Source organism: Aspergillus niger, assembly GCF_000002855.4.
Source record: "Aspergillus niger supercontig An02".
Classification (NCBI taxonomy): Eukaryota; Fungi; Ascomycota; class Eurotiomycetes; order Eurotiales; family Aspergillaceae; genus Aspergillus; species Aspergillus niger.
In genome coordinates, this window is record NT_166519.1 from 1,105,384 (window position 1) to 1,129,844 (window position 24,461).

The window sequence follows — 24,461 nt, forward strand, 5'->3', positions numbered from 1 at the left end:
GTTGATGCTAGCTGTCCGGCAACGGTCTGTGTCTATGGTTCAGCTGCTTTTGAGAAATGGCGCAATCCCAACATATACATGGAAGCGCAAAAGATACACGGTCCATGAGAATAGGCAGCAAGTCCAGAATCTGGAAAAGGTGTTGATTGAGCTTGGATGGGAGGAAGAGGAGGTGAGGAGGCATGAAGGCTGGGACTACTGGGTGCTCTCGGAAAAGCTGCCGCCAGTGACTCCCAGGCAGGAAAATAAGTCCGGCAGGCCCAGAAGGGCATTCCAGCCCCCCACGTGACCGGACAGCAGCCAGTTCCCGTTTTGGGGGGGAAAACGAAAGGGAGGGACTTCCATTCTGGAAGGAACAAGTCTTTCCTCCCGGTGAATTGCCCGCAACGGTGATGCCATCCCATCCCCATCCCATCCTATCCCTCCCCCCGTCCCCTTCAGCCATCCATCCCCAGTCCCGTCATCTCGCCTATCCTTTCCATCACTCTTTATTCACGAACCCATTACCGCTGTACGTAATTCAAATTTAGCTTCTTCTTACCTTCCCACGGCCTCCCCTTCGCGACTCCATCGCGTTCTCCATCCTTTTTGACCTTCCCTCCGATTTTTCCCTTGCGGTCTCCCTTCATTTTTCTGCGCGGATGGTCTGAACCGCCACCCCGACCTTCACTCACGTTCGCGTCTTGTCGGCCTGGAATCTCAGGTATCCGTCTCTTATCCTGCCTGGTGCTACCCACGACACTCTACAGTAGTACGACGAGGGACTTGTCGCCTTTTGGACTGAGCTCGTCGGGCCGACAATCGTGCGATCACTTCTACCACCGTGGCCCCAATCCCTAAATATTTCCCCCCCAGAGGCCGATTCGACGGGCAATGGGGGATGCCTCCTCTATCGGTCTACACGCCTTTTGAATCTCTCCTCTTCTTCCAGTCTCTCGCCGGCCTAGAATCTCCCCCCGCGAATTTTACCTCCATCTCCGATGTGCTCCGCAACAATCCCTTCATTCGAGAGAATGCCGCCTACGATGCGGGCAGACTCAGCCCAGAAGCCTTGGAGGATCTCTACACGACGCTGATGCGAGATGGCTGGGACTCGACCAATGCTGGACCCAACGGCCACCATGCCGAGAGTGCGACCCCCAATAACCCAAAAAAGCGCAAGATATCCAGTCCTCGACCTGATGGCTTGGCGGACAAAGTTCATAACCATGCCAGCAAAGTGCCGGGGCTAGTGTCGCATTTGTATGCCAGATACAAGGAGTTGGTAACGCGGGAGATTGAGGATGAAGAGCAGAGATATAGGGATATCAGAAAAGAGATTGACCAGCTACAGAAGGAGGACCGCGATGCGCTCTCGGAGACCTCCGCAAGACCGACAGCGGCGCAGCCGATTGCGCCAGCGAAGCAGGAGCCCGCGCCAGAACCGATGGATGTGGATATGAAGGAACAGAAACCAATTCAACGGCCCCGCGATGAAGCTATGCATGTTGCGACACCGTTGGTAGCTGCTGATGTTAAGCAGCCTCTCCTGGAACCGCAGCGGAAGGAGCTGGATACAAGCAAGCAACCCGCGAAGCCTGTCGCGCGCCCACCGCAGGAACCCCAGCCTCTGCCCGCGCAGTCTGTACGGGCCGTCGAATTGCCACCGGCAGATAAGACAAAGCTCCAGCAACAGCCTCAGCCTCAGCCACTGCCACAGCAACAGCCTCAACAGCCGCCGCAACCGTCACCTCGTCCTCAGCCCAGCCCTCAGATAGCGACTGGTCGGCCGCCTCAGCAGCCACCGGTCCTGAATGGAAAGGCGTTCCCGACACCAACACAACCAACTATTGTGCCCAAGAATGCCCCTGTGAACCACGCACCAGTGGCCGCGCCACCTGCTCCGTCGCCAAAACCGCCGAATGCCTCAGTACCCAGTCCGGGTGTCGCACGCCCTCCCGCTGTTACACCTTCGCAAGCTCCGCAGAATGCCGGTGTGCCAATCCCTTCCACTCCGCAACAGCAAGTCCTGGCCAGCAAGCCCTCTGCCAAGGAAGGTCAGTCTGTTCCAGCTGCTAGCCCGGCGCCTCAGCGACCTCCACCGCAGGCCAGTTTCCAGCAGTGGTCTCTAAACAAACCTCCGCAAACGCCACAACCTCCCCCAGCATTCGCAAAGCCGAAACCAGAACCGACGAACGCCGCTGTTGCTGGGCGTGCGGTTCAGTCTCCATTCCCTCCACCCACCCCAGCCCTCGAAAGCAAGAAGGCAGCGCAAGGACCACGACCAACCCCTGGTCCGTCGACTCCAGGTCCTGTGCCCGCGGCTGCCCACACACCTGCCCAGAATATTCCACCACCCGCGTTCCAGACTCCGGTTGGGCCTGCGCAGGGTTCTATCCTTTCGCGGCCACCGAGCACACGGCCTCTTAGGCCTTCGATTGACACGGGAGTTCTTACACCTGGCTCTCTCACGCCTTGGAAGCGGACTCCACGGTTGAGCATCCCCCACTCTCCTCGTTCGCCCGAGCGACCACGGCCAGAGGAGATCAGTCCTATCAGTGAGAAGGCGCCGTCTTTGCCGGGATCTCGTGAGCCGACGCCAGAAGAGCCTGAGCCTCGCCGTCGAAAGCGGAGGACGGAGACAAAAAGTAATGGGACCGGCGCCGATCAGACCCTGTCGATTGATGCAGAAAGCAAGGGAGGGACTAAAAGGAAGAGTGAGAGGGGAACGCTGTCTAGCGGTAAGGACCGTGACCGAAGCACGGCGTCGTCACGAAGCCGGGGAAGGTCTGTGTTGTCACGGGATGAAGAGTCCACAGCAGATACGGGCACTGGATCCCAGGCAAAAATCAAGCATGAAGTACCCAGTACCCCAGCTGGCATCCCAGAAACGGCTGAACCCGAACGTCCCTCGGTTAGTCGGCCGAGCAGGGGGCGACCGAAGCGCAAGCGTGCTCCGAGTGAGAGCCTAGAGGCCGAACCTACTCAGTCGGAGCTAAGCCAGCTTACTCGCGCTGACCCTAATCAGTCGACGACGTATGTAGTCTGCGCTCGCAATTTCCCTCGGACCGGAGCTCCTATCATGAGTGAATTGAGCATGCACAAGGTTGCGGGAACCTTTTCCAAGCCGCTGACGGAACGTGACGCACCGGGATACCGCGACCTTATCTATCGGCCGCAAGATATCAAGACTATCAAGTCGCTGATCCACCAGGGCAGCAGGGCACTGGCGGCAGCTACGGAGGCTGCAAGCACACCGGCAGGCGACGGGGAGTCACCGGCGCCGGGTACAGGGACCCCTTCTAAGAATGCTGTCCTTATGTTGCAAAAGACAGAGGACATCATTCCCCCAAAGGGTATTGTCAATTCGGCGCAGCTAGAGAAGGAGTTGATCCGCATGTTCGCCAACGCCGTGATGTTCAACCCTATCCCTCAACGTGGCTTTGGGCCTGCTTTCCCTATGATCAGCGATAGCGGATCAAGAGAGAGCACGCAGGTTCCCGAACACGAGGAGGGCGGTATCATCAAGGACACGCTGGAGATGTTCGAGGATGTCGAGCAAGCCGTTACGCGATGGCGCGCAGCAGAGCGGACAGCGGACGAATTTGCTAGCAAAAGCATCCTCTCGCTCCGGCGAGGGAGTGCCAGTGATCTCAACACGGATAGTGCGGATGAGGTCAAAGGATCATGACCGATGTATGCCGCACTGTAGCGTACTTGATTGATGTATTATTACTATTATTATTACCCACATGTTCGGAAAATAGACGAATGCTTCCCACATGTTCCGCAAAGAGAACATGGTAATTCTATTTCATAATCATGAGCTTTTGTATCCCAGACAGACTGAGACCACATAACAAAAAGACATCTATAGTAGTCATTCATATGCATCATGCAAAAACATCACTTGACATCATCACAAACCTCACGTCGCAATCGCTTGGCCCGGCTTTGTCCTCCCCAGCCCCTCCTTCGCATAAAAGTCCATAGGATAAACCCCATTATTCTCCGTCTCCCACCCCTCTCTCACCCCCAACGCAATCAACGCCTCATACGGCGTCAACAGCGGCCTCGCAAACGCATACCCCCAATCAATACTCAACCGCGGACAAGCAATCTGCACCCAGCATTCCACATCCCCCATGGACGCCAACTTTCCCGGGAAAATCTCACTCAGGAGGAGATTAACAAATGGAATGCCCCTCTCATTCAAATGCCTCTCAATCATCGCCATCGTATTAGGGTTTCCCTGTCGTCCCAACGAACCCAGAATAATCCCCCACTTCTTCGCCGACTTCGCCGTGTTAATCGCATCCCGGCGCAGCGTGTGCATTTCGTCGTGAACATACGTCTCCCGGGACAACGTCCTCGAGTACGGATCATACCGGTACGCCGGGATAGCCGGGTTATGAATCATCGCGGACTCGAGGTGGAAGCGGCCGTCGCCGAGGTACAGGAGGATATCAACTTCGTCGGCGGAGAGGGTCGGGGAGGTACATCCCAGGATTTCTCCCTTGGAGAGAGGCATGATCTGCGGGATGAGGACCTTGAAGCCGGCGCGCTCGAGAACGGGTTTCAGTCCGTGGAGGGTAGCGTTGAATTGGATCGTGCCGACTGTGGCGATCGTTTTTCCGGGTTGGAAGTTGCGTTCTAGCGTGGCGATTAGGTGTGTGGTGTCGATGCTGATATCGACGAAGATGTAGAGGGTCTTGATCTTGGTCACGTCTACGGGGATCAGGCAGCTGTGTGCGTAGTGGACAAGGAGGTCGCAGCCAAGTGCGCGCGCTGTGTAGTCGTCGATGCAGCAGGCGCCGTAGGTCACGTCGCCCATGATCAGGGTTTCGATGCCCGGGCAGAATTGAGTCAGGATGTCGGATATGGTTGTGGCGAAGATGAGGAGGCCTTCGGGGAATTGGAGTGCCACGCGTTTGGCGCCCGAGGTGCGGATGCGGTGGATGGTCTTGGGGATCTCGAAGGAGTAGTTGCGTGGGAGGAGTTCGATGGCGGCGAGGATTTCCGGATCTTCGAGAATTTCGGGAGGGACTTGGTTTAGGGTGCGGGGGGTGCGGCGGGGGGTGGCTGTTTTTGAATAAGACGTTAGTTGAGAATTATACATGAAAGTTGTGAGTGCATGTAATATTGGCTGTGAGAGGGCTACTGACCCTTTTGTATACTGGTAGTCTCGACATTTTGTGCGGTGGATGATGCATCCTTCTGAGCTTGCGCGTCTGCTGTCCGACGACCGACGAACCTCTTCTTGGGCTGTCGCAAGGGGGCGCTCGATGGCGCCGAGTCTTCAGGTATGCCGTTCATGGTGTAATGTGGGTTGATCGAGAGCGATATGGAGCAGCGATAAAGTGATTCCAAAGTGGGATGATGGATATTTTAGGCTGAGTCAGCAGGGCGGGTCAGGTGGGGTCACGCCCGTCGGCCTCGGTCGGTTCTCCGCATTCCGCAGGACTAGCTGATCAGTTCATCCTGCCATCACCACTTCTCTCCTCATTCCCAGGGAGCTGTCGCGTGGTTCGAATTCTCATTTTTTGTACCTAGGAGCTTCTTCTACATGAGTCACAGCTGATAGCAATTGCCAAAATGATGACCTTCCGACCTCGAATGAGCCTCTTCTCTGCCCTTCGCACGGCCCCAGCTCGACGCCGCTTTGCGACTGAGGCGCGGTTAACCACGGACCATGTCCGCATCGTCGAAGTAGGGCCACGAGATGGTCTGCAGAACGAGAAAAAATCGATTCCACTTGAGACCAAGCTTCAGCTTATTGAGAAGCTTGCTAAGACAGGTGTAACCACAATTGAGGCGGGATCCTTTGTGCCGGCGAAATGGGTGCCCCAGGTACGGACGTCTGCTTGCATCCGAAAGGAGTAACGACGACGCCACCTCTCCTTGGACTACAAAACTAACAGATATATGTATGATAGATGGCTAGCACTGCAGAGATCTGCGAGCACCTCCTCCAGACTCCTCCACAGTCACAGACCGCCATTGCCTACAACTACCTCGTCCCTAATGTGAGGGGTCTGGAGAACCTGATCAAAATCATGGATGCCACAGGTGTCCCGGCAGACACGACAGGATCTGCCACGAAAACCCCAACAACAACCGAGATTTCTCTGTTCGCAGCAGCAACGGAGGCATTCTCCAAGGCCAACACAAACTGCACAATCGAGGAGTCACTAGATCGCATCCGTCCAATCGTCTCGCTAGCAAAGACGAAGAACATCCGAGTGAGGGGCTATGTTTCGGTTGCTCTGGGTTGTCCGTACGAGGGTCCGGATGTATCCCCATCCAAGGTGGCCGACATCACTGCAACGCTACTTGAAATGGGAGCCGATGAGGTGTCGGTGGCTGATACCACGGGCATGGGCACGGCACCCCGCACGATGAAGCTACTGCAGGCTCTGAAGGCGGCCGGGATTGCGAATAATGATCTGGCGCTGCACTTCCATGATACTTATGGACAGGCTCTCGTCAATACTATCGTAGGGCTGGAGCATGGTATCCGCATCTTCGATAGCAGTGTTGGGGGTCTTGGTGGTTGCCCTTACTCGAAGGGTGCAACGGGGAATGTCTCGACAGAGGACCTTGTACATACCATCCATGGTCTGGGCATGCACACTGGTATCAACCTGGAGGAAATGGCCAAGATCGGCTCCTGGATTAGTGGGGAGCTGGGCCGGTTCAATGAGAGTCGTGCGGGCAAGGCCATACTGGCGCGGATGGAAGAGTGAAATCAGTACTTGCAGATAACTTTACAGTCTTGTTAAATAGCTACCTTAGCCATCATTCATATCTATTTGCTGATGCCATACAAGTACTTTCTTTTACGACACACGCCCTAGTCATTTGAGGGAAACATCACAGTAAACCAGCAGTATACTACACAATTTCAGAAAATACAAGTACTAGGTTATCTCGCATCAAACGGCCACAACCTCTCCGCCTTCTCCACCGTCATCCCCTCCTCCCCCCTATTTTCAAACTCCCTCGCCGTCTGTATCCACTCCTCATAAGCAGCGCGATGCGCATCCCTCGCCGCATCCCAAACATCATTCGGAATCCAGCCATCAGAGTCCGTATTCAAAACGTCCTTAAGCCATAGCTTAAGGCCTTGGACCGCTTCAAAGTCCTCATACTCCCTAGCATGTCTTTCCCGTTCTTCGTCCGTTAAAGAATACGGACACGTTCCCTGCAATCCCAGCTCCGCCCACCGATCCGATAGCTCAATAAGATCCTGACGGATAGCAGCTGCACTACCTGTCCATGTCAAATGGGTGTAGTGGAAGAGTCGGAATAAGGTCGGATCAAGGAGTCTTGCGGGTCGGAGCTGGGGGACTAGGCCTACTAGGGCGACGTTGTAGGTTTGATGGCAGATTGAGGCGTCTTTGCGTTCGCGTGCTGTCGTGATGGTGATAGGTGTTGTTGGTTGTTCGTCGTCGAGGTGTGGAGGAGTGGCGAAATCGGGGGTTTCGTTGGCGTAGATGAAGGCTGGTTCGATGCTTGTTGATTGCCAGTCTATCAAGCCAGTGATGATAGTTGGATCTTCTAGGGAGACGTAGATGTTCCGTTTGTGATAGTCAGGGTGCGAAAGAGCTGGCGTCGCAGCATCCTGAATGCGCTTATCTTGGATCAATCTCTGCATAACTGCTTGGCTTGTTTTTATTAGTTGGATGTGGTCTTGGATGGTCCCTTGGTGAGGGAGGCCATGCTTGATGGTTTTTTTTTTTTTTTTTTGGCAGTCGAGAGAAGCCAGTCTCAATCAAGCCTGTGCAGTAGCTTTGGAGGTCGGGCCCTAGAAGTGGCACACTGTGTTAAACATTGAGCACAGTGTATAGAGGTATGAGACTGACAAGGACCGCAATTAGGGCTTGGACCGCCGTAAAGCTCTACCTCTCCTGCGTTCCTGTTCCAGAAGATTGGACTGCAGTGCGGCCCAATACAGAACCCCTGTTCGAAGGGGATCTGCAAGTGCGCTTCGAGGGGTGCATCAGAAAAGTATAGACTTCCATATGCGGGAAAGTCCAAGGATGCCATCTGTTTGATTACCATTGACAGGGCCTTGGTACATAACATGTGTTGCGCAGAGTTCATATTCGGCCAAGTTTGATGCAGTTTTACTCCTTCAACATGTTCCTGAATTATATATTCAGTGCCGATCGCATTGGCTGGGTCGTCACTCCAATCCAGGACTTTGGGTATTGGCAGCGAAAACTTGGATCGTACTACGCCAGTGACATTATCAGTGTCCTATCAAAGCTGTATCATGTAGAAGGGGTCAGGTTCAGTCCTACAATATGCCATTGTCGCGACTTCAGAGTTGTTTGTCAACCTTGGAGGGCCGGCAATACTGGTCGGTAGCCTCGCCACGACACGAAAGCTTGTATCCATGGTGAAGATAAAGACTCTATTGAATCCGCCTTCTCTTTTCTCATACTTGGTGACCTTAGTTGCACCTGGACTTAGATGAATGACTCTTTCGCAGAGTGCAGAGAAGTTGAATTGTATGTGGCGACAATCTCGTTGGAGTTTGTCGCGATTCAACCACCTTCCTCCTGTGTATGTGTATGGGTCATCTTCTAGTAATGATGGTTAGTGATGGAAATGTCTTGCTCTTTAGTGAGTAAATACGAACGAGGATTGGATTTTGAAAATCGGAGATCAAGGAAGGGGCGTGACGACGGAGTGCTATGTTTACTTCCACATTGGAATGATTGCCGCTGTTGCGGCGAGTGCGAGTATCGCAGAGACTATATCATTTGTGGAGAAGGCCTCAATCGCTGCAAGGACCGAAGCATAGTTGCTGTTGGACTGCTACATCCAACTGGGTGGCCTAGTAGTTGACTGAGTACAGCCCCTAAGCAGTTGCCCGGAATGTTTTGTCAGTTTCCCATGCACCAATCAGAAGGGATGATTTAGCGCCCATTGACCACAATCGCATGCCTTTTGTAGGCGACCTGTGTATTGGAAAGTACACTTTGTACGTTCTGGTAGCTGAAATAGCTACTGAGTTGTGATTTGCTACTTGGGGCCAATAATGAGCCGGCCGATTCGCTCCAAAGCATTCATCCCGAGTATAGATCAGCAGGTAAATGTACAAAATTTGAAGACTTTATCGAGGTAAAATCCGCAGTATGTTCACGACTGACCAGACTAGATCAGGGTTTTCGAAACGAAGTTCGATGGTGGCATAATATACACATATAGCACAAGATGAGAGAGGAGAGCGGGAAGTAAAAAGCTCTATAACCATGATACAATCAATAACCAACGCCACTCATGCAAACAGACACCTAAGTCAACCTCCGCATGCACCTTTTATATATACCAACATCAACGGACATCAAGCAGAGTAATATTATCCTCTTAGAAATCCGTAACCCGTCCACCATAGCTCCAGTCACCCTCAGCACCCCACCTCAGAGGCTCGTTCTTCGGTCCACCGATCTCTCCAGTCTTGGGGTTCTTCTCTCCTTCAAACTCAGGCTTTACTCCGTACTTCACATCGGGATGCAGTTCCTCGCCTTTACCGGTGGCGTTGATCTCAGCTGCCACTGCGGGCTCCGAGTCGGGCGATTGGTTGATCTGCGGGGTACTGAAAGCGCCGGTGGACTTGCGCTGGAGCTCTTCGAAAATTTCTTGCTCCTCTTTAGGCAAACGCGGAGGAGCCGGACCGCTGGCAAATGCGAAGGGAGGCTTGTCGGAGAGGAGGGCTGCGCGGGTTGAGAAAGCGCGAAGAGGGAGAGAGGATTTGGCGGGGAAGCGGATGGCGGTGCGGAGGAACATTTTGAATTGTTGCTTATTTCTTTCGTATTATTGAGGATTAAATGGAGGAATTTGAGGCGTCCGGTAGAGACTGGTCCTGCTTGAAGCTGATTGCGACTTGGAGAAAGAAGATGCGGAGTGGCGGAGGTCGGGACGGAAGAAGGAAGAATCGCGATGGCAGAAAGCATTACCCGATAAGCCCTGATCGTCCCGATAGCAGTCGGACTTTCTGCCGGCTGTTTGCACCCCCGGCGGTGAGCTGGATGGCGTAAGCCATGATTTATAGATCCCTTGAGGTGATACAATCCTAATGTATAGATGCTCTGCTTATTGGATAAATTGGAATTGGAGGTTTCTCATGGAGAACACATAGCAAACCGTATAACATAATAAAAGTTGGAAACTCTCCCTTGGATCAAGTCCCCAACGAATACTACTGCATTGAGTAAGGCGTCACGTGGGACCGCCCTTTCTGGGCGGATGAGCCGTGACACGCTTATCATCCTTCAGGTACCAAGTAACTACCTCTCTCACCGTCAATCCGCTTCGCCATGAGAATGCCCCATTGCAGCCTGCCTACTCCCTGCTCGTATTGGCTATTGTGATCAGTCCTGCTGTATTCGCCGGAACGTTATTTGTAGCATACTAGAAACACCTGGATCCCTTCCTCTATCAGGTTATGTCTTCTGCTCCTGACGGGCAACCAATGCTGCCTCTTCCTGGAGCCCCGTCTTCTTCATGGTCCCGATTTCGTGAGAGATTCGGTGCACTATTTCATGGCGCTGACCCCAGAGTCTGTGTTGCATTCTGGCTACTTGGTAAGCCGTTGGCCGTCTTGTAGACACCGCGAACTGATAAGAACTACTCGTGGCTCACTGACCGGCATGCGTGACTCGCAACAGGATTGATCAACAATGTCCTCTATGTTATCATTTTGTCCGCAGCCCTCGATTTAGTTGGTCCTAGTGTCCCCAAGGGCGTCGTTCTTCTCGCAGACGTCATTCCCTCATTCGGAACCAAGCTGATAGCACCCTACTTTATTCATTTGGTTCCATATCCGGCTCGAGTATTGTTCTGTGTGCTATGTTCAGCCGTGGGTATGCTTCTGGTGGCCCTGAGCCCAGCGTATACAGATGGCGGTTCAATTTCCACCAAAATCGCGGGCATTATTCTGGCGAGCTTGTCGAGCGGAGGAGGCGAACTGAGCTTCCTAGCACTGACGCACTTCTACGGCCCGTTCAGTCTGGCAGCCTGGGGTAGTGGTACCGGAGCCGCCGGGCTGGTCGGGGCTGGTGCGTACGCCGTCGCAACTACCTCTATGGGGCTCAGTGTCAGGTCGACACTCCTAGCAGCTGCCTGCCTGCCAGCAATCATGGTTGTGAGCTTCTTCGCCATTCTGCCAAGAGCTCCCATACGGACATTGGCCGCTGCACCTGTTGAGTATCGTGCAATTGACCAGGAAGATCGGGATGACCTTCTGGATGAGCGGCACGGTCTACTCGGCTCCTCAGCTCCCCCGAGCCGAAACAAGAGGAGCGACGCGAGTCATGAGCTCGGCTTGCAGGTGTTCAAAGCTAACCTGCAGCGAGCTAGGGGACTTTTCTTTCCCTTGTAAGTGCACGCTAGTATCATCAAGCAATAATTGGCATGCTTACATTTCCGCGCAGCATGCTCCCCCTTCTGCTAGTCTATGTGGCCGAATACACAATCAACCAAGGGGTTTCTCCGACCCTGCTGTTTCCACTTAAAGATTCGCCGTTTGAACATTATCGTGCATTTTATCCCGCGTACAATGCGATCTATCAGGTTGGTGTTTTCATCTCGCGATCGTCCACCCCTTTCTTTCGGATTCACGATCTTTACCTTCCGTCACTGCTGCAAATCATCAATTTGGTCGTATTGACATTGCACGCCTTGTTTGACTTCATCCCGAGCGTGTACATAATATTTATAGTCATCTTCTGGGAAGGGCTATTAGGGGGGCTGGTTTATGTCAATACATTCGCCGAAATCGGGGACCGGGTGCCGAAGGAAGACCGAGAATTCTCGCTCGGAGCGACGACTGTCAGCGATTCTGCCGGAATTTGTATAGCGGGCTTTCTGGGAATGGCGTTTGAGGTCTGGTTGTGTGATTGGCAGGTCGCCCACGGTCGGGATTATTGCCGGAAACTATGAGCAGTAGAGAGAACCTTAGAATGATAGGGGAATGAAATGATATACTACTATGCAATCCATATATAATAGATGATAATAATTTCTCATGCATTGTTAGCTTCAGTACGGAGTAGAGGCCAACCGGAAATACCAGAAGAGGAATGGCACATGAGTTGTCTCGTGGCGGATTTGCATGTGACCGGGCCCTCCCGTGACTCGGCACGGGGCAACTCTCCGCGCTTCCCTTCGCCCACTAAATACCACCTTGTCATTAGTCTTGCTATCATCATCCAGCTAGCCACCGCGGAGGGCCATCAGTGATCGACGCCAAAACCCGGCTTTTGGGCCTCTGCCAGACTAACCCCGGTTATTCAAGGACTGCTTACTGACCCTTCCCAGATGACTGGATCACCATGCATCTCCTGGTGGGGATTTCACATGCATCACTACGTTTCTTCAGCTGAACCATGGATACCCTCGCTCTACGCCAACTACACCTCTTTCTCCCCTCCCCTCATCCCCACATACCCCGTACTTGGGTCACTGAACTGTGCCATTATTGACCTACTTTGATAATAAACAGGCTAGTGGTCTGCTTGTCGGTTGCTCACCTGTTCCTCTTTTACAGTGGTTCGCCGCTTTTGTCCATTCTTTGTCCTTCCATACTGCCCCTCCCATCGTTCCAGTGCGCAGCTGAAATATGACTCTTTCCATTTGATTATCTCCAATTTTTCTACCTCCAATATATTTAAAGCTTCGTGTATATTCCATAGACTTCTTTCAAAGCCTCTATAGACTGCTGCTGCCTGATTGATACCCGGGGGTGTTTCGGAAAGATGATAGGTAACTGACGGCCCAGCAAACCTCATGGATGTGATGAGGCTGCCGCTAATATATACATCCAGACCACGTCCTTGGGCGGCCATCTACAAAATTCCGGAAAATCCAGGTTCTTGCTGTACTTGTATTCTGGTCTACCTATCTATTAAGGTGCGTTTCGATTGGTGTCTGCTATCGCTGTTTTGCTGACAGACCACTCGTAGAGGAAATAAGAATGGCCCTCCTTTCATCCGCAAGATCTCATCCCGACTCTCGAAAAAGCTGAGCGTCTGGCAAACCACTGTCCTAGTCTTCCTCTGGCTCTATATCTGCCGCAATTTTGCAAAGATTGTTGGCCTCGAGTGTCCCGAGCCTTTAGCCAATCTATACTCGCGCTCCTTTTTTCGGGCAACATGGATTACGACAGGGTTAGATGCTGGCTTCTGGACGGCAATGGGGATAAAGCCAAAGTGGCTACGAGATATTGCGTCTCTGGTTTTCTCTGGGTATTATCTTATCGCAGCCGAACAGGCAGATGAGAAGGTTCGCCGGGTCCGTGCTACGCTCACAGTAGAGCATATGCGTGTGTCGTGGAATAAGAGCACCACACCGTATCTCTGGGCACTCGCTAAATTGGGCCGCCCGCGGCTCACGAAGTACCCTCCGCGTGCCATTCGCATCCCCCGACCAGCGTCCTCAATATACAAGGAGCCAACAAATGCGTGGCTTTACTTTGATGGGTCATTGGCCGCGCTACGTGATCAAACATGCATTGTCCTGGATATTCCTGGAGGTGGATTTGTCTCGATGAGCCCGCGGCATTCCGAAGACCGACTTCTGGCTTGGGCAGCGAGAACCAAAGTTCCCGTACTGAGTCTCGACTACAAAAAAGCACCGGAGTATCCGTATCCGTATGCTTTGAATGAATGTTATGATGTATATCACTCCATTGTCTCCACCCGTGGGCGGTGCTTGGGCCTCAACGGACGGACTCGTCCTCGTGTCGTCATCACTGGTGATAGTGCTGGTGGTAACCTCGCTACTGGCGTCACCCTTATGATCCTTCAATCTGGCAGTACACATGCCTCTAGATGGCAAGGACAAAACATGCTTCCGCCTCCGGATGGACTAGTTCTACCATATCCCGCGCTGAACATGAAGATAGAAAGCTGGATGACGGAAGAGCAAATGGCTTTAATACAAGAGAAGAGCACACGTCGAACCAATGAGAGCGTGCTTCGAAGAAAAGATATGGACTATCACCGGTTGACGCCTTTTACCTCTCCGGGAACGTCATTCGGAGATTTCCAGCGTGACTCGTTCTCTGACGCGGATCTGGAAGTCGGAAATTTGGTTGACGCTACCTCGGAGAAGTTGGCACAGCAACAGAAGATGGACGTCACTGAAGAGGAGGTGGCTGCCATCACTGAGCACCAGCCTAAGCAGATCCGAACACGACTGGCTGTTTCATCGATGATATCGTATGTTAATGATCGTATATTAACCCCCGAGATGATGAGGGCAATGATCATCCTTTACATCGGACCGCACAACCGCCCCGACTTCAATACGGACTACCTACTCTCCCCAGCCCTGGCTCCGGAAGAGCTCTTAGCACGTTTCCCCAAGACGTACATCATCACCGGAGAACGTGACCCTCTAGTTGACGACACGGTCATCTTCGCCGGGCGACTAAGACAAGCTAAGCTCCGCCAATTCCAGGAACGACAAGAACTGGGCCTCGAAAAGTCTTATCGCAGGTTCAACGCAAAGGACCATGTCGAGGTTTCCCTATTACCCGGGATCTCTCACGGGTTCATGCAAATGGCCGGCTTCTTCCCCGATAGCTGGAAGCACATCTACCGCTGCGCAACTTGGATTCAAGATCTATTCGACCTCGCCCAGACTAAGAAATCATCTTCTGGCCACCTGAGGGCCCTCACCAACGGCGCACAAATGCCAAAGGGGCCCAAGTCCGTTCCCCGCGGCAATAGCTCCCGCAATCATAGACGTCGTCTCACGGGAGAGTCATCCGGCGACGAGGATAGGCCTCTTGAGATAGGCATCAAGAAACTGACACCACTGACACCATTGCATCGCAGCTCCAGCGCACCCATCGACAGTACCGAGATTGATAGTCAAGATATCGCTGCCAAGGATGGCGACAGCGAGGATGCTAAAAAGGAGCGCATCCGTAGCGTCTCCCGAGGCCGAACTCTGCGGCCAGGGATCACCAGGAAACAGCGTCCCATTCCAATGAGGTTAACGATCCCTCCTCGAGACGGGTATATCTCTGGATCGCCGAGTCCTATTCCTTTGCGGGAAAGAAACCGGAGTATTAACAGTCTTGCCAGCGAGGAGGACCTGCTTGACCGGCGTATGAATGGCTTAGCTGGAGGGTTGATGGGCATTGGCGAAGGTGCTAGGACGCCTTAGCTGCCATTATTGGAGGATTTGTTATGCATTGGATACGCGATTCATGAACTTATATAGATACCTTACTACACTTGAGCAATCTAGCGAGAATCTGTACGTGGATATAGAATATGTCCAGATTAAGTTACCAACAGTAGAATATAGAAACAGTAGTATTGTACCAAGACAGTCACTTGACAAACATGAAGCCGTTAGTTGTTACCGGTTATACGCGGACATGTTGGAAATATGATAAGTAATAACCAGGAATTGAAGCTCCCCTCAATTGAATCCACGTGGTGTACATAAATGATACATCAAATACCATATCCTATAGTATCCCTTTTACTACCGATCTACATATGTACAAGTCATCACACCTCAATGATACATCATCTCATCTCATCTCCTATGCACGCATTCCCATCTGAAAGCATCCAATCATCTTCCTCATCATCTTTTTGTCGTCATCCGCTGAAATCAAGAGGTATAGTTCCCCTTCGCCGAAAGACTACTAATCCTACCGAGCAGGAACTCCAACTGGCGGTAAGCCGCACCAGGAACATACTGCGGGATTTCTATCACGAGGAGGAAGCAACAGTCAGCACTCTCTAACGTTCATCATACCGCTTCCAAGGGGATATAATAAACTTACCATGACCAGACAAATACACCGAGCTGAAAGTCAACCCGCGCTCGGTATGCGCTGTACCCAGGTATCCAGCGCCAGCATCAAGGTTATACGGGTCAGGCTCATCGCCCCAGTACAGCTCAGCCAGACCATAATGGTAAGGGACGAAGAGCGGTTCCACGGGAGGACGCTGGAACCCTTGCTTACCGTTCCAGGTCATGTTCTGGATTGTGGCGAGCGAGCCGTTCAAGAAGAGGAGGTAATCGAGCCAGCCGTGGCCGATGATAGTGTTGTTAGTGCGTTCGATGACGCTGGGTAGGGGACCCCAGGAGCTGGGGTCGCTGCCGTCGCCGTTCGCGAAGATGACGGTCTCCGAGCACACGGAGTAGTCCGTTGGAGGGACGTGCAGGATCTTCTGGACGTCGGAGCGGTTGAAGTAGTTGTTTGGGCCGGAGGCGAGGGAGGGGAAGCCGAGCACGTCCCAGAGGTAGGGGCAGAAGTCGATCAGGTGGTAGTAATTGAAGCAGGGGTTGATGTCGTAGGCGGCCATGACGACTTCGTCCCAGACTTGGCAGTCTTCGGTGATTTCAGGGGCGGTGGGGAAGGGACTGGGGGGTGGGTAGGTGATGGCTTTGTCGAGGAAGGCGTTGTAGCCGCACTTGTCGGCTTTGGCGTTGATGTAGGAGAGGAAAGTGGAGTTTAGCTGGAAGATGTTGTTGTAGTGGTTCAGATGGCGGACGGCGGGGGCTGGTGGGTGATGTTGTTAGTGGTGGTGGTGGTGGAGGTGGAGGTATATGAAGGGAAACATACAGTACATCATGACCGAGTCGCTGTTGATGGACGGGTCGTTGATCTGGATACCCTTCAAGTTGAAGTAGGTTGTATCCTCCTCGTTCAGCATGGCATCGGCAATGTAGGGGACGTACATGCCCGCGTAGCTTTCACCGGTGATGTAGACCTTGCGGCCGTGCAGGTCGAAGGTGTCGACGAAGTGCTTGAACCAGCTGTTGAACTGGGCAGCCACGTCTTCCTCGTTATTTACGGTCGAGGGGCCCGGGGAGAAGCCTGTGCCGGCGGGTTGGTCGATGTAAACCACATTGGTGAGGTTGGTCCATGAGTATGGATTAGGAACGGGCTTGTAAGTGCCAGGCTGCCAGAGGAATGGGCCGTTCTCTTGAAGCAGGCCGTCTAGGGAGCTACATCCGGGGCCGCCGTTGAGCCAGATGGTGATCTTTGTTAATTGTTAGCTGGCTGACGCATGACCGGAAAAAACAGAGCGACCACTAACCTCATCGCTGGCCTCTGGATTTTGCGAGGGGAAGAACCAGAAGAATAGGCTAGAATTGCCAGTGGGCGTATTGGGGAGAAGGCCGGCGTAGGACTCGCCGACGTCGAAATCGACTTCGGGGATGCTTGTGCCATTGACCAGGAATCCTGCAATTGATCTTAGAACGATAAATGCGGTAGTTAAAAAACGGAATCACGCACTTGCAGTCTTGTTAGTCAAATACTCAAAGTCGGTGGTTCGGCGCTCAACGGGCACGGAGCGAGACGCTACGCTGCGATGCGAGAGAGGGGGCGGAACAGCCCGACGATGAGGATTTTGGAGACTGGTGGCCGAGCCGACCAGTAGTAATGAAGCAATTGCCGTGGTAACCCGCATACTGGTGATTCTCCCTTCGGAATGGAATGAAAAGAGAACTCACTTGGGCGGAGAAGTTTGAACAATTCATACATCGTCGGGGCATGCGTGGTCCCTATTTATGTAGTTCTCCAGGCGCATGACGGCCCTTCTGCGCATTAGGCAGCATTGTCAAGAATGGACCCATCTCATGCGGAAGCGAGGTAACTGCGTGTGGGCTCATTGAAAAAACTCTCCCTATTCAGGCAGGTCTCCGCTTGCTTTGTGAGGGGATGCAGAGGAGGCCGTCGGAAAGCCGGATGGGGGTCTGGAGAGAAGTAACGGTGGTCGGTGGAAGCATCGGATCTGCAGGCAAATGGATACTGGCATCGACTAGTCGCGGAAAGCGCCTGCGAATCATGAAGCGAGGTTAGATGATGAGGTAAATGAACTCGATCCACTTACCAGGATTAGGTCTCAGATTACCGGTAGCTGCTTGCTCAGGACGACGTCGAATTGACTGGCCATTATCATGGCAAATGATGATGTGCTGAAGCCACTCAGGGGAACATGCAGGGATACCATGTAACCGACGCAGGCTCCCTCCACTTCCATATTGTTATGACGCCACAACCACGCTTCGCGTCGGCTTTGCAATGGCATCCTGCCGATACTGAAAAGTTCAAGATCATCCCGTCCCTTCTTCGTTGTCGGTCCCTTAGGGTTGGGCTGCATCCGCGGACCACCGAGACAACCCGTGGCCCATGAGCGTACCAATCACCGGCCGAGAACCTAATGTATGTGGAACCTTGTCTCAACTATAAGCTTCAGCACTCCATAGCACACGAGCTAGGCAGTCGAAGAATGGGGAACAACAATGGTCTCCAACGCACTATATGAACAATTCTCCGACAAATAGTCAGAACAGGTTGGATCCAGGCAACTTCGAGCGCATACTGTAAGAGCACACCCATAAGCTTAGCTAGTAAGGCAAAAATACTTCTATGCAGATTCTGTAGAAGTTGGTAACCACCGGCTGTATTCTCTGATGTCGCTGTAGATTGTAGCTGTCTGAAACATCTTGGGAGGCAGGACTTGTACTGATCCGGGGCAGTCACGGAGCACTGTGACGCAGAACCATTCCTCTAGAGATGTGATAGAGAGGCCTGCATGCAGTAATTAACCGAGAGACATTTGATATTTCCAGGGGATGTTCGTAATGCTTGTGAAATTGATGTCTGCCCTTACGGCTGTTCTTCCGAACTGCAAGCCATAAGAATAACTGTCCAACACAATTTTTATCTGGGTTTACCTGTCTCCAGTAATGATTGCACCCAAGCTGCAAGGTACCGCATAAATACCGTGAAAGACAGAGGGGAAAGACATCAGAAATTTAGAGAGTATCGAGGATCCCAGGAAGTTGGGGTGGAAAGCGACGGCGAGTCCAAGTCTGATTCGCTCACATGATGCTGCAAATGGAACAAACCACGGCCTTTTCACTTTTGACTCATTATTCTCCTTAAGACACTCGAATACATGGATTTGACAATCTCGATCTGACCAGGAATCTCGTTCTTATTATCAATTTATGGTGCTCTGATGGTTTCAACTGTTCTTTTTGTATGGCACGGGCACTTGCAATGTTTATTATTCTCATTTGTCCATCGTCTACTGACATCTCTTGTCCTGCTTCGGTTAGGAAAAGGAATCCTTGTGTCTCGAGTATCATGTTACTCTGGTTTCCATGCTAACAATGGTACTAACGATTGCTTTAGTGGGTCAGCCCGTTTGCAAAATCTACGTCAAGGCATTACGACTTTAGAAAAGGAAACGGTGCTGTGCTGCCACTCACTCTACCCAAATCAAAGCGTTGGTAGGAAGCAGGCAGTTGAAGGGCTCGCAGAAGATGGGCCCTTAATTTATTTTGACGTCTCTCATGAAAAAGCAAGAACATTTCTGTACGGTCCCGCGTATGGGAAAAAGCAATCGCGGACATTGACTGGCCCACAGCTGTTCGGACTCGATCTTCTATCATGCAGGGAATTAAAGCCGTTGATCGGCAATTTGCCGATTCGTGAAGTGCCCAACCGGTAGCATACCGCATGGTTGACCTGGACTAAGTACATTACGAACTGTCTTGGTGCTTACAGACGAAGAACCTGAGGCCAGGCCGGTCCTTGGACAGAAGTTACCTGAACCGCAGCTTCGACTCGAAAAACGTCCTTCTGGAGAAGATTAAGCTGCAGGGTAGGGCCCAAACAGTACCTTTCCCGATCAGTGCGGTCTGAGGGTCCCTCCACCCAGCAATAATAGGCTGAGTTATAGAACCGGACACGCGATGAAGCAGTATGCATCCTTGCCTGTTCATTGAAGGAAAGTACTATGTGCTTATTTAGTTGTGCGGGAACGAGTGACGCTTGAGCTCACTGCCTAAAATGAAGTACCAATTCAAATTTGTGTACTATATCTGTTACTGACAAGAAGCATGACGATTTCAACGGACCAAATGAGGCAATACGTGCACGCCGTATCGCCGCATAACCGAAGATGACTGATATCTTAAGTCCAGGGCGCGACATGTCTGTTAGGGTAGGAAATACATCCCTGTCATAATCCCCTATCTGGTTGCGTTCATGCGACCTCAGTGGCACCTTGTGAAGCGTCTCATAGTCATCAAGTTGTCCCTGGGCTGGATGTGGCTTCACATTTTCCCGTGGCAGTGGAGGAAGTCGTTGCGCTGCTGCTGGTCGCTAAGCTTAGACCCCCAAAGTCTGGCTCAAAGGGCATATCGGCCAAGGAAAGTGACTGGGGGCTAGACTGGCCATATCAAGACATCAGTTTGAACTATTAAGGACCGCTACAACATTCAAGCTTCTCGGTTCTGTTTGGGCAGGCGTGAGCAAGCCAAAGATGGATTCCGTTGGCACCAGACTCGATTGCCGACAATTTCCTTTCTCCGTTGACCAGAATTGCGAGGTCCCTGCGAGAAAATGTATCTCTACTTTATCATTTGCGACCGGTTTTTCTCAAGTGGTCATCGCTCCATCCTTGTCAAGTTGTCAACCATGGCCCGGCCGTTGTGGCACACGCCCCTTTGCGGTCGGGAGCATTGGACGCGGTCCCTCTTTTTAGCAGCTAGTGGCATCATGGCCACTGAACAATGTAGTAGGGTGATTGATCCGACGCTAACACGCGACGGCGGCTTTAGTTTAATGATCTGATGGGAAGGTGTGCATGTTATTGTGCTTGGCCCGTTTACGGTGCTGCTGGACGTGATCGGGGTTCGGCTTCAAAAGCGGAACCGGCTGCGAGCCTCGTCATCGGCTCTCCATTGACAGTCCAAGGATTTGAAGAAGAAGGGCGTTGATAAAGATACTAATGAACAGAGTGATACCAAACTGCAACCGCCGGGATTGGCATGCAGCACCCAATAAGTCATCCGATTGCATCACACCGATGCACCAATGGGTGATGATGATCGTCATGATGGAGAGGGGATAGGATCATCATGATTGGATGGTCCGTCCGTCCATTGGAGCTGGTGCTACCGTAGGAGTGCCACTAGTCGCAAGATAAATGGGGACTTCTGAGTTAAACTCACGCAAGAGGAGAGGTGCGAATATTCGGAACGGGGCTCCGGGAACTGCCCAGACTTGATGAATCTTTTCTTTCTGATCTCTACTTTCTTCATCGCAAACACGTGAGCATCCCCCTGGAACAAGCGTGGAAAACAATGGCAATCGATGCATTGAACGCAAGGACTGTTTCTTTTAACCAGTGAGGTTGCAAATCAGCTGCAGTCGGAGCAATGGTCAAAAAGTTAAGATGATGAGCATGACCGACGTGTTCCCCTTCACCGCAGACGGGATCTCCATGAGGTGCTTCTCCCTAACATCCGAACCATCGCCGCCGGCAATGGCGTGCTCTGGAGCTATACATCATCATCATCCCCATCCCCATCCACTCCCTCCATCTCTTGTGCTCGTCGGCATGTTACTTAACTCTGCCATCCCAACGTCTCACAGGACCATGGATCTCTTGCTATCTGGGCCTGCCTTCGTGCCACGCTCTGCCCCCTTTTAAATCCGCCCATCCTCGTCCCTCCTCGCTCACCGCATCGACCTCCCCGTCCGGGGTTTTCTGGTATCTACCCGTCGATCGCCTCCCACCACCCCCCTTCTAGATGCAGCACGTCGGGTCGGCGATTTGGGACCGCCAAATGACCGCCACACCCCACGTCAACGTCCGCGATGCGGGTAGCACTCAGCCCCTGCTCAGTGCTGACGAGTACGATGCCTATTCGTGGGTGTTGCTTGAGGACCATCCGTTGCGCTCCCATCCTACGGATTGCTGTCCCGGTGTACTTTGGATGCTTCGGAAATGCTGTGCCGCAGTGACCAAGAGATGGAGTGATCGCGCACTTACCCTGATTTGTGTGTTCTTGATGTTCTTGTACGTCTTTACTATATCATTCAAAAGCAGTATAATGAGCATATGATCAGGGTGTACTAACTCATTTCTAGAGTGGCGATTCAGTTTCTCTCGCTCCTGCCATATGGCGTCTCCTATCTCTTCTTACACGAGCAATACAAAGCGCAGTCGGGGTTTATTCATTGGCCTGCGGAGTTTGAAGGCCAGCCGGCTGCTTGTATATCCTACAACCCACGAGCTCATGCAGATGCCATCCAGTACTCCCTTGCGGCGGGCTGTACTGGAGTCAAGGCCGATATCTGGCTACAGGACGATGACATCCTTGTAGGCTCTTCAATGTCAAGCCTTAGGAACGAGTCCACGCTGCGCAAGGTGTATCTGGAGCCACTACTGGACCACCTTGATGCTATGAGTTTAGCCGAAGCGCATCCTGACCAGGACTTCATGCCGGCCACAACAGGACTGTTTGGACAAGATGCACTGCAATTCAAATTGTACTTGGAAATCCGGTCATCTGCAGAGAAGGTGTGGCCTCGTCTCTTGTCTGAATTGGCGCTTCTCAGCGAACGTGGGTACCTTACCCATCGAAATGGGACGCAGGTCCTCCCAGGGCCTATCACTGTTGTTCTGACAGGTCGGGAGCAAGTAGACTTTGATGGACTCACCATCAGCCCTGAGAGCGTCGGCAATAGTGTCTTCTTGGATGAATCATACGTAATGGGGTCCGAAGCGTCTGCTGTTGTACAGACCTCGACGGAAGAAGAAAGGGAGGCTTCTGAGCAGGACCCACGAGAAACATTTTCAGGCGTCGACGGACAGACAGTCCTGGCCAATGCCCTCCAAAAGTACAGTGCCTCCATCAACTTCAGCGAGACCATTGGATCGCCCCATCGCGGGCGATTTTCTCGGCAGCAGATCGAGAGGATCCAGGATCAAGTGCGAACTGCCCATCAAAAGGGGCTGTTGGCTCGGTACGAAGGCATACCCTGCTACTCAGAAGGGATGCGCCGCACTATTTGGCGTATCTTGGTTCACGAGGGGGCGGACCTCATTGAAGTGGACTGGGCTGGGTGTGCTAGCCGAGGCTGGCGGCGATTCTTCAGCATCGGGTCGCGGGGGACCGTCCCGGCCGCCAGCCACCCGCTGCATCCTCGCTGGACATGGGGCGAGTAATTGTGTCCCGTGAGGTGGAAATCCTTCTATATGATAATGATTAGTGCTTTTAATGCAAGTGATACCCGATACTGTACGCTAGATTTGTTCTGCCAGTGAATGCTCTCAAGACCATGTAGTGTGCTAGCACAGCTACGTAGTGAGTGGCGATGACACCGACCACATGAACTAACTGAAGGAAGGGGCACGCAAGGGGAGGTTGACTTTAAATCATCAACAATGTGGGGAATGCCATCGATCTCATAGTACATGCCTTGGCAGGTATCTAAGCATTACAATGATCCAGAGCTAAGATTAAAATGGATGATTGAATGAGCCGAGGAATGTACGCTGACATGTTAGAGGGGTGTAAACTAGAAGCAGTTCCCATATATCTACTATTCGGACCAGTCTATCTCCTTTGAATTCCCTGTTTTGAGGACTCCATAGTACTCCATTAATCACTAGGAGTGGCATGTATGATGGGTTGAAATCCCCGGCCCCCTTCATTGTGGCCAGTACTACGCCCTTTTCCGCAGCGCAGGAACATTCAAAAGTTAAAAATTTGTAACGAAGTGCGATGGGAAAAATCAACTACTGTACATAGATAAGTTACTAAGTAGTGCTGACTGAGGAAGAAGAAAGGAGGGTCACATCAGTCAGGGATCGGCAGGTTCAGGCATTGCAGGGTGGGGAAAAAGAGGCATTTCTGGCTGTCATTAGTCATGGCTGCTGCTTGCTGCGCCTGTACTCCATGCTTGATACTTTCAGGGTGCCAATCCATCCTGCAGGTCGCAGCAGCAGCAGCATGCCTTTCGGGCTGCACGGGAGTACAAGTATAGTGCTACTATACTTGGTATCTGGTGTGTCGCTAGCCGGGTTGAGGCGGAGTAAATGAAACCAGCCAGTCATTGTTGTAGGGGTACTGCGTAGATAGTATGACTTTTAGTTCCCCTTTCTTATCTCAAATTGTTTTCAATTCCTCGGTGTTATGTTGGATGCTGCCTTCATAATTCTGTGTCAGGAAGGAATTCCGCACATCTGGAAGAAGAAAAATAAATAGTCCTGAGATGTTAGATTTTACCCACCCACCTAAGTAGATTATCCACTGGAAGGACGCATGACACGTCGCCGGCTGCATGGCATGGATGCCAACGGGCAGCGATCGGGTGGAGAGGGGGGGAATTTGGAAGAGCGGCCAGGTTTGAAGGATTGGGCATCGTTAGTAAGAGTGGTAACCGTGATGTATCGAACACTAAAATGGAGGGAATTGTTAGATAACTCGTAAGTAGTATGCAATTAAAACTATGTGAAGTCCAAAGGAATTAATTGTCTAAGGAGGGATCCACTCAGGTTTCCCCGCTTTCCCACGACGGCCCCATCGGGCCAACTTGGATTTGCAGCCTCTCCGACACTCAGTCGAGCTCGTCCTTTTCTGCTTCGTCTGAAATCGATCCGACTAGCAGCTCTTTTGCATGCGCT

At 52.2% G+C, this 24,461-nt stretch overlaps 14 protein-coding genes across 14 annotated transcripts; 5 read left to right on the forward strand and 9 right to left on the reverse strand.

Moving 5' to 3' along the window:
• Positions 1-7: 7 nt before the first annotated feature.
• On the reverse strand, positions 8-629 carry An02g04610 (hypothetical protein; the record flags this gene model as incomplete). Its single annotated transcript, XM_059746257.1, has 2 exons — positions 8-435; positions 542-629. 2 exons carry the CDS (start codon positions 627-629, stop codon positions 8-10), a joined length of 516 nt encoding a protein of 171 aa, XP_059603384.1.
• Positions 630-880: 251 nt separating this feature from the next.
• Positions 881-3,670, forward strand: An02g04620 (uncharacterized protein; the record flags this gene model as incomplete). The annotated part of the gene is made up of 1 exon (XM_001399563.1): positions 881-3,670. One exon carries the CDS (start codon positions 881-883, stop codon positions 3,668-3,670), a length of 2,790 nt encoding a protein of 929 aa, XP_001399600.1.
• A 237-nt stretch (positions 3,671-3,907) lies between these two features.
• On the reverse strand, positions 3,908-5,295 carry An02g04630 (uncharacterized protein; the record flags this gene model as incomplete). Its single annotated transcript, XM_001399564.1, has 2 exons — positions 3,908-5,061; positions 5,145-5,295. The coding sequence occupies 2 exons, from the start codon at positions 5,293-5,295 to the stop codon at positions 3,908-3,910; spliced, it is 1,305 nt and encodes a 434-aa protein (XP_001399601.1).
• Positions 5,296-5,574: 279 nt separating this feature from the next.
• An02g04640 (uncharacterized protein) lies at positions 5,575-6,725 on the forward strand (the record flags this gene model as incomplete). Its single annotated transcript, XM_001399565.3, has 2 exons — positions 5,575-5,829; positions 5,916-6,725. The coding sequence occupies 2 exons, from the start codon at positions 5,575-5,577 to the stop codon at positions 6,723-6,725; spliced, it is 1,065 nt and encodes a 354-aa protein (XP_001399602.1).
• Positions 6,726-6,904: 179 nt separating this feature from the next.
• On the reverse strand, positions 6,905-8,382 carry An02g04650 (uncharacterized protein; the record flags this gene model as incomplete). Its single annotated transcript, XM_059746258.1, has 3 exons — positions 6,905-7,638; positions 7,845-8,216; positions 8,286-8,382. The coding sequence occupies 3 exons, from the start codon at positions 8,380-8,382 to the stop codon at positions 6,905-6,907; spliced, it is 1,203 nt and encodes a 400-aa protein (XP_059603385.1).
• A 975-nt stretch (positions 8,383-9,357) lies between these two features.
• Positions 9,358-9,777, reverse strand: An02g04660 (uncharacterized protein; the record flags this gene model as incomplete). Its single annotated transcript, XM_001399567.3, has 1 exon — positions 9,358-9,777. One exon carries the CDS (start codon positions 9,775-9,777, stop codon positions 9,358-9,360), a length of 420 nt encoding a protein of 139 aa, XP_001399604.1.
• Positions 9,778-10,435: 658 nt separating this feature from the next.
• An02g04670 (uncharacterized protein) lies at positions 10,436-11,931 on the forward strand (the record flags this gene model as incomplete). Its single annotated transcript, XM_001399568.3, has 3 exons — positions 10,436-10,574; positions 10,659-11,367; positions 11,424-11,931. The coding sequence occupies 3 exons, from the start codon at positions 10,436-10,438 to the stop codon at positions 11,929-11,931; spliced, it is 1,356 nt and encodes a 451-aa protein (XP_001399605.1).
• An 815-nt stretch (positions 11,932-12,746) lies between these two features.
• Positions 12,747-15,165, forward strand: An02g04680 (uncharacterized protein; the record flags this gene model as incomplete). Its single annotated transcript, XM_001399569.3, has 3 exons — positions 12,747-12,753; positions 12,816-12,900; positions 12,954-15,165. 3 exons carry the CDS (start codon positions 12,747-12,749, stop codon positions 15,163-15,165), a joined length of 2,304 nt encoding a protein of 767 aa, XP_001399606.1.
• Positions 15,166-15,611: 446 nt separating this feature from the next.
• An02g04690 (uncharacterized protein) lies at positions 15,612-17,438 on the reverse strand (the record flags this gene model as incomplete). Its single annotated transcript, XM_001399570.3, is given in 5 exon segments — positions 15,612-15,722; positions 15,800-16,522; positions 16,586-17,006; positions 17,064-17,209; positions 17,264-17,438. Coding segments are annotated over 5 exon segments (1,576 nt in total), but the record flags the coding sequence as incomplete, so codon positions are not given.
• Positions 17,439-17,605: 167 nt separating this feature from the next.
• An02g04700 (uncharacterized protein) lies at positions 17,606-18,782 on the reverse strand (the record flags this gene model as incomplete). Its single annotated transcript, XM_059746260.1, has 4 exons — positions 17,606-17,806; positions 17,883-18,125; positions 18,323-18,539; positions 18,709-18,782. The coding sequence occupies 4 exons, from the start codon at positions 18,780-18,782 to the stop codon at positions 17,606-17,608; spliced, it is 735 nt and encodes a 244-aa protein (XP_059603386.1).
• A 758-nt stretch (positions 18,783-19,540) lies between these two features.
• On the reverse strand, positions 19,541-20,717 carry An02g04710 (uncharacterized protein; the record flags this gene model as incomplete). Its single annotated transcript, XM_059746261.1, has 4 exons — positions 19,541-19,756; positions 19,859-20,139; positions 20,252-20,376; positions 20,656-20,717. The coding sequence occupies 4 exons, from the start codon at positions 20,715-20,717 to the stop codon at positions 19,541-19,543; spliced, it is 684 nt and encodes a 227-aa protein (XP_059603387.1).
• A 223-nt stretch (positions 20,718-20,940) lies between these two features.
• Positions 20,941-21,489, reverse strand: An02g04720 (uncharacterized protein; the record flags this gene model as incomplete). The annotated part of the gene is made up of 3 exons (XM_059746262.1): positions 20,941-21,108; positions 21,236-21,321; positions 21,399-21,489. The coding sequence occupies 3 exons, from the start codon at positions 21,487-21,489 to the stop codon at positions 20,941-20,943; spliced, it is 345 nt and encodes a 114-aa protein (XP_059603388.1).
• Positions 21,490-21,579: 90 nt separating this feature from the next.
• Positions 21,580-23,000, forward strand: An02g04730 (uncharacterized protein; the record flags this gene model as incomplete). Its single annotated transcript, XM_001399574.3, has 2 exons — positions 21,580-21,848; positions 21,920-23,000. The coding sequence occupies 2 exons, from the start codon at positions 21,580-21,582 to the stop codon at positions 22,998-23,000; spliced, it is 1,350 nt and encodes a 449-aa protein (XP_001399611.3).
• Positions 23,001-23,634: 634 nt separating this feature from the next.
• Positions 23,635-23,891, reverse strand: An02g04740 (uncharacterized protein; the record flags this gene model as incomplete). The annotated part of the gene is made up of 2 exons (XM_059746263.1): positions 23,635-23,764; positions 23,833-23,891. 2 exons carry the CDS (start codon positions 23,889-23,891, stop codon positions 23,635-23,637), a joined length of 189 nt encoding a protein of 62 aa, XP_059603389.1.
• Between the last annotated feature and the right edge of the window lie 570 nt (positions 23,892-24,461).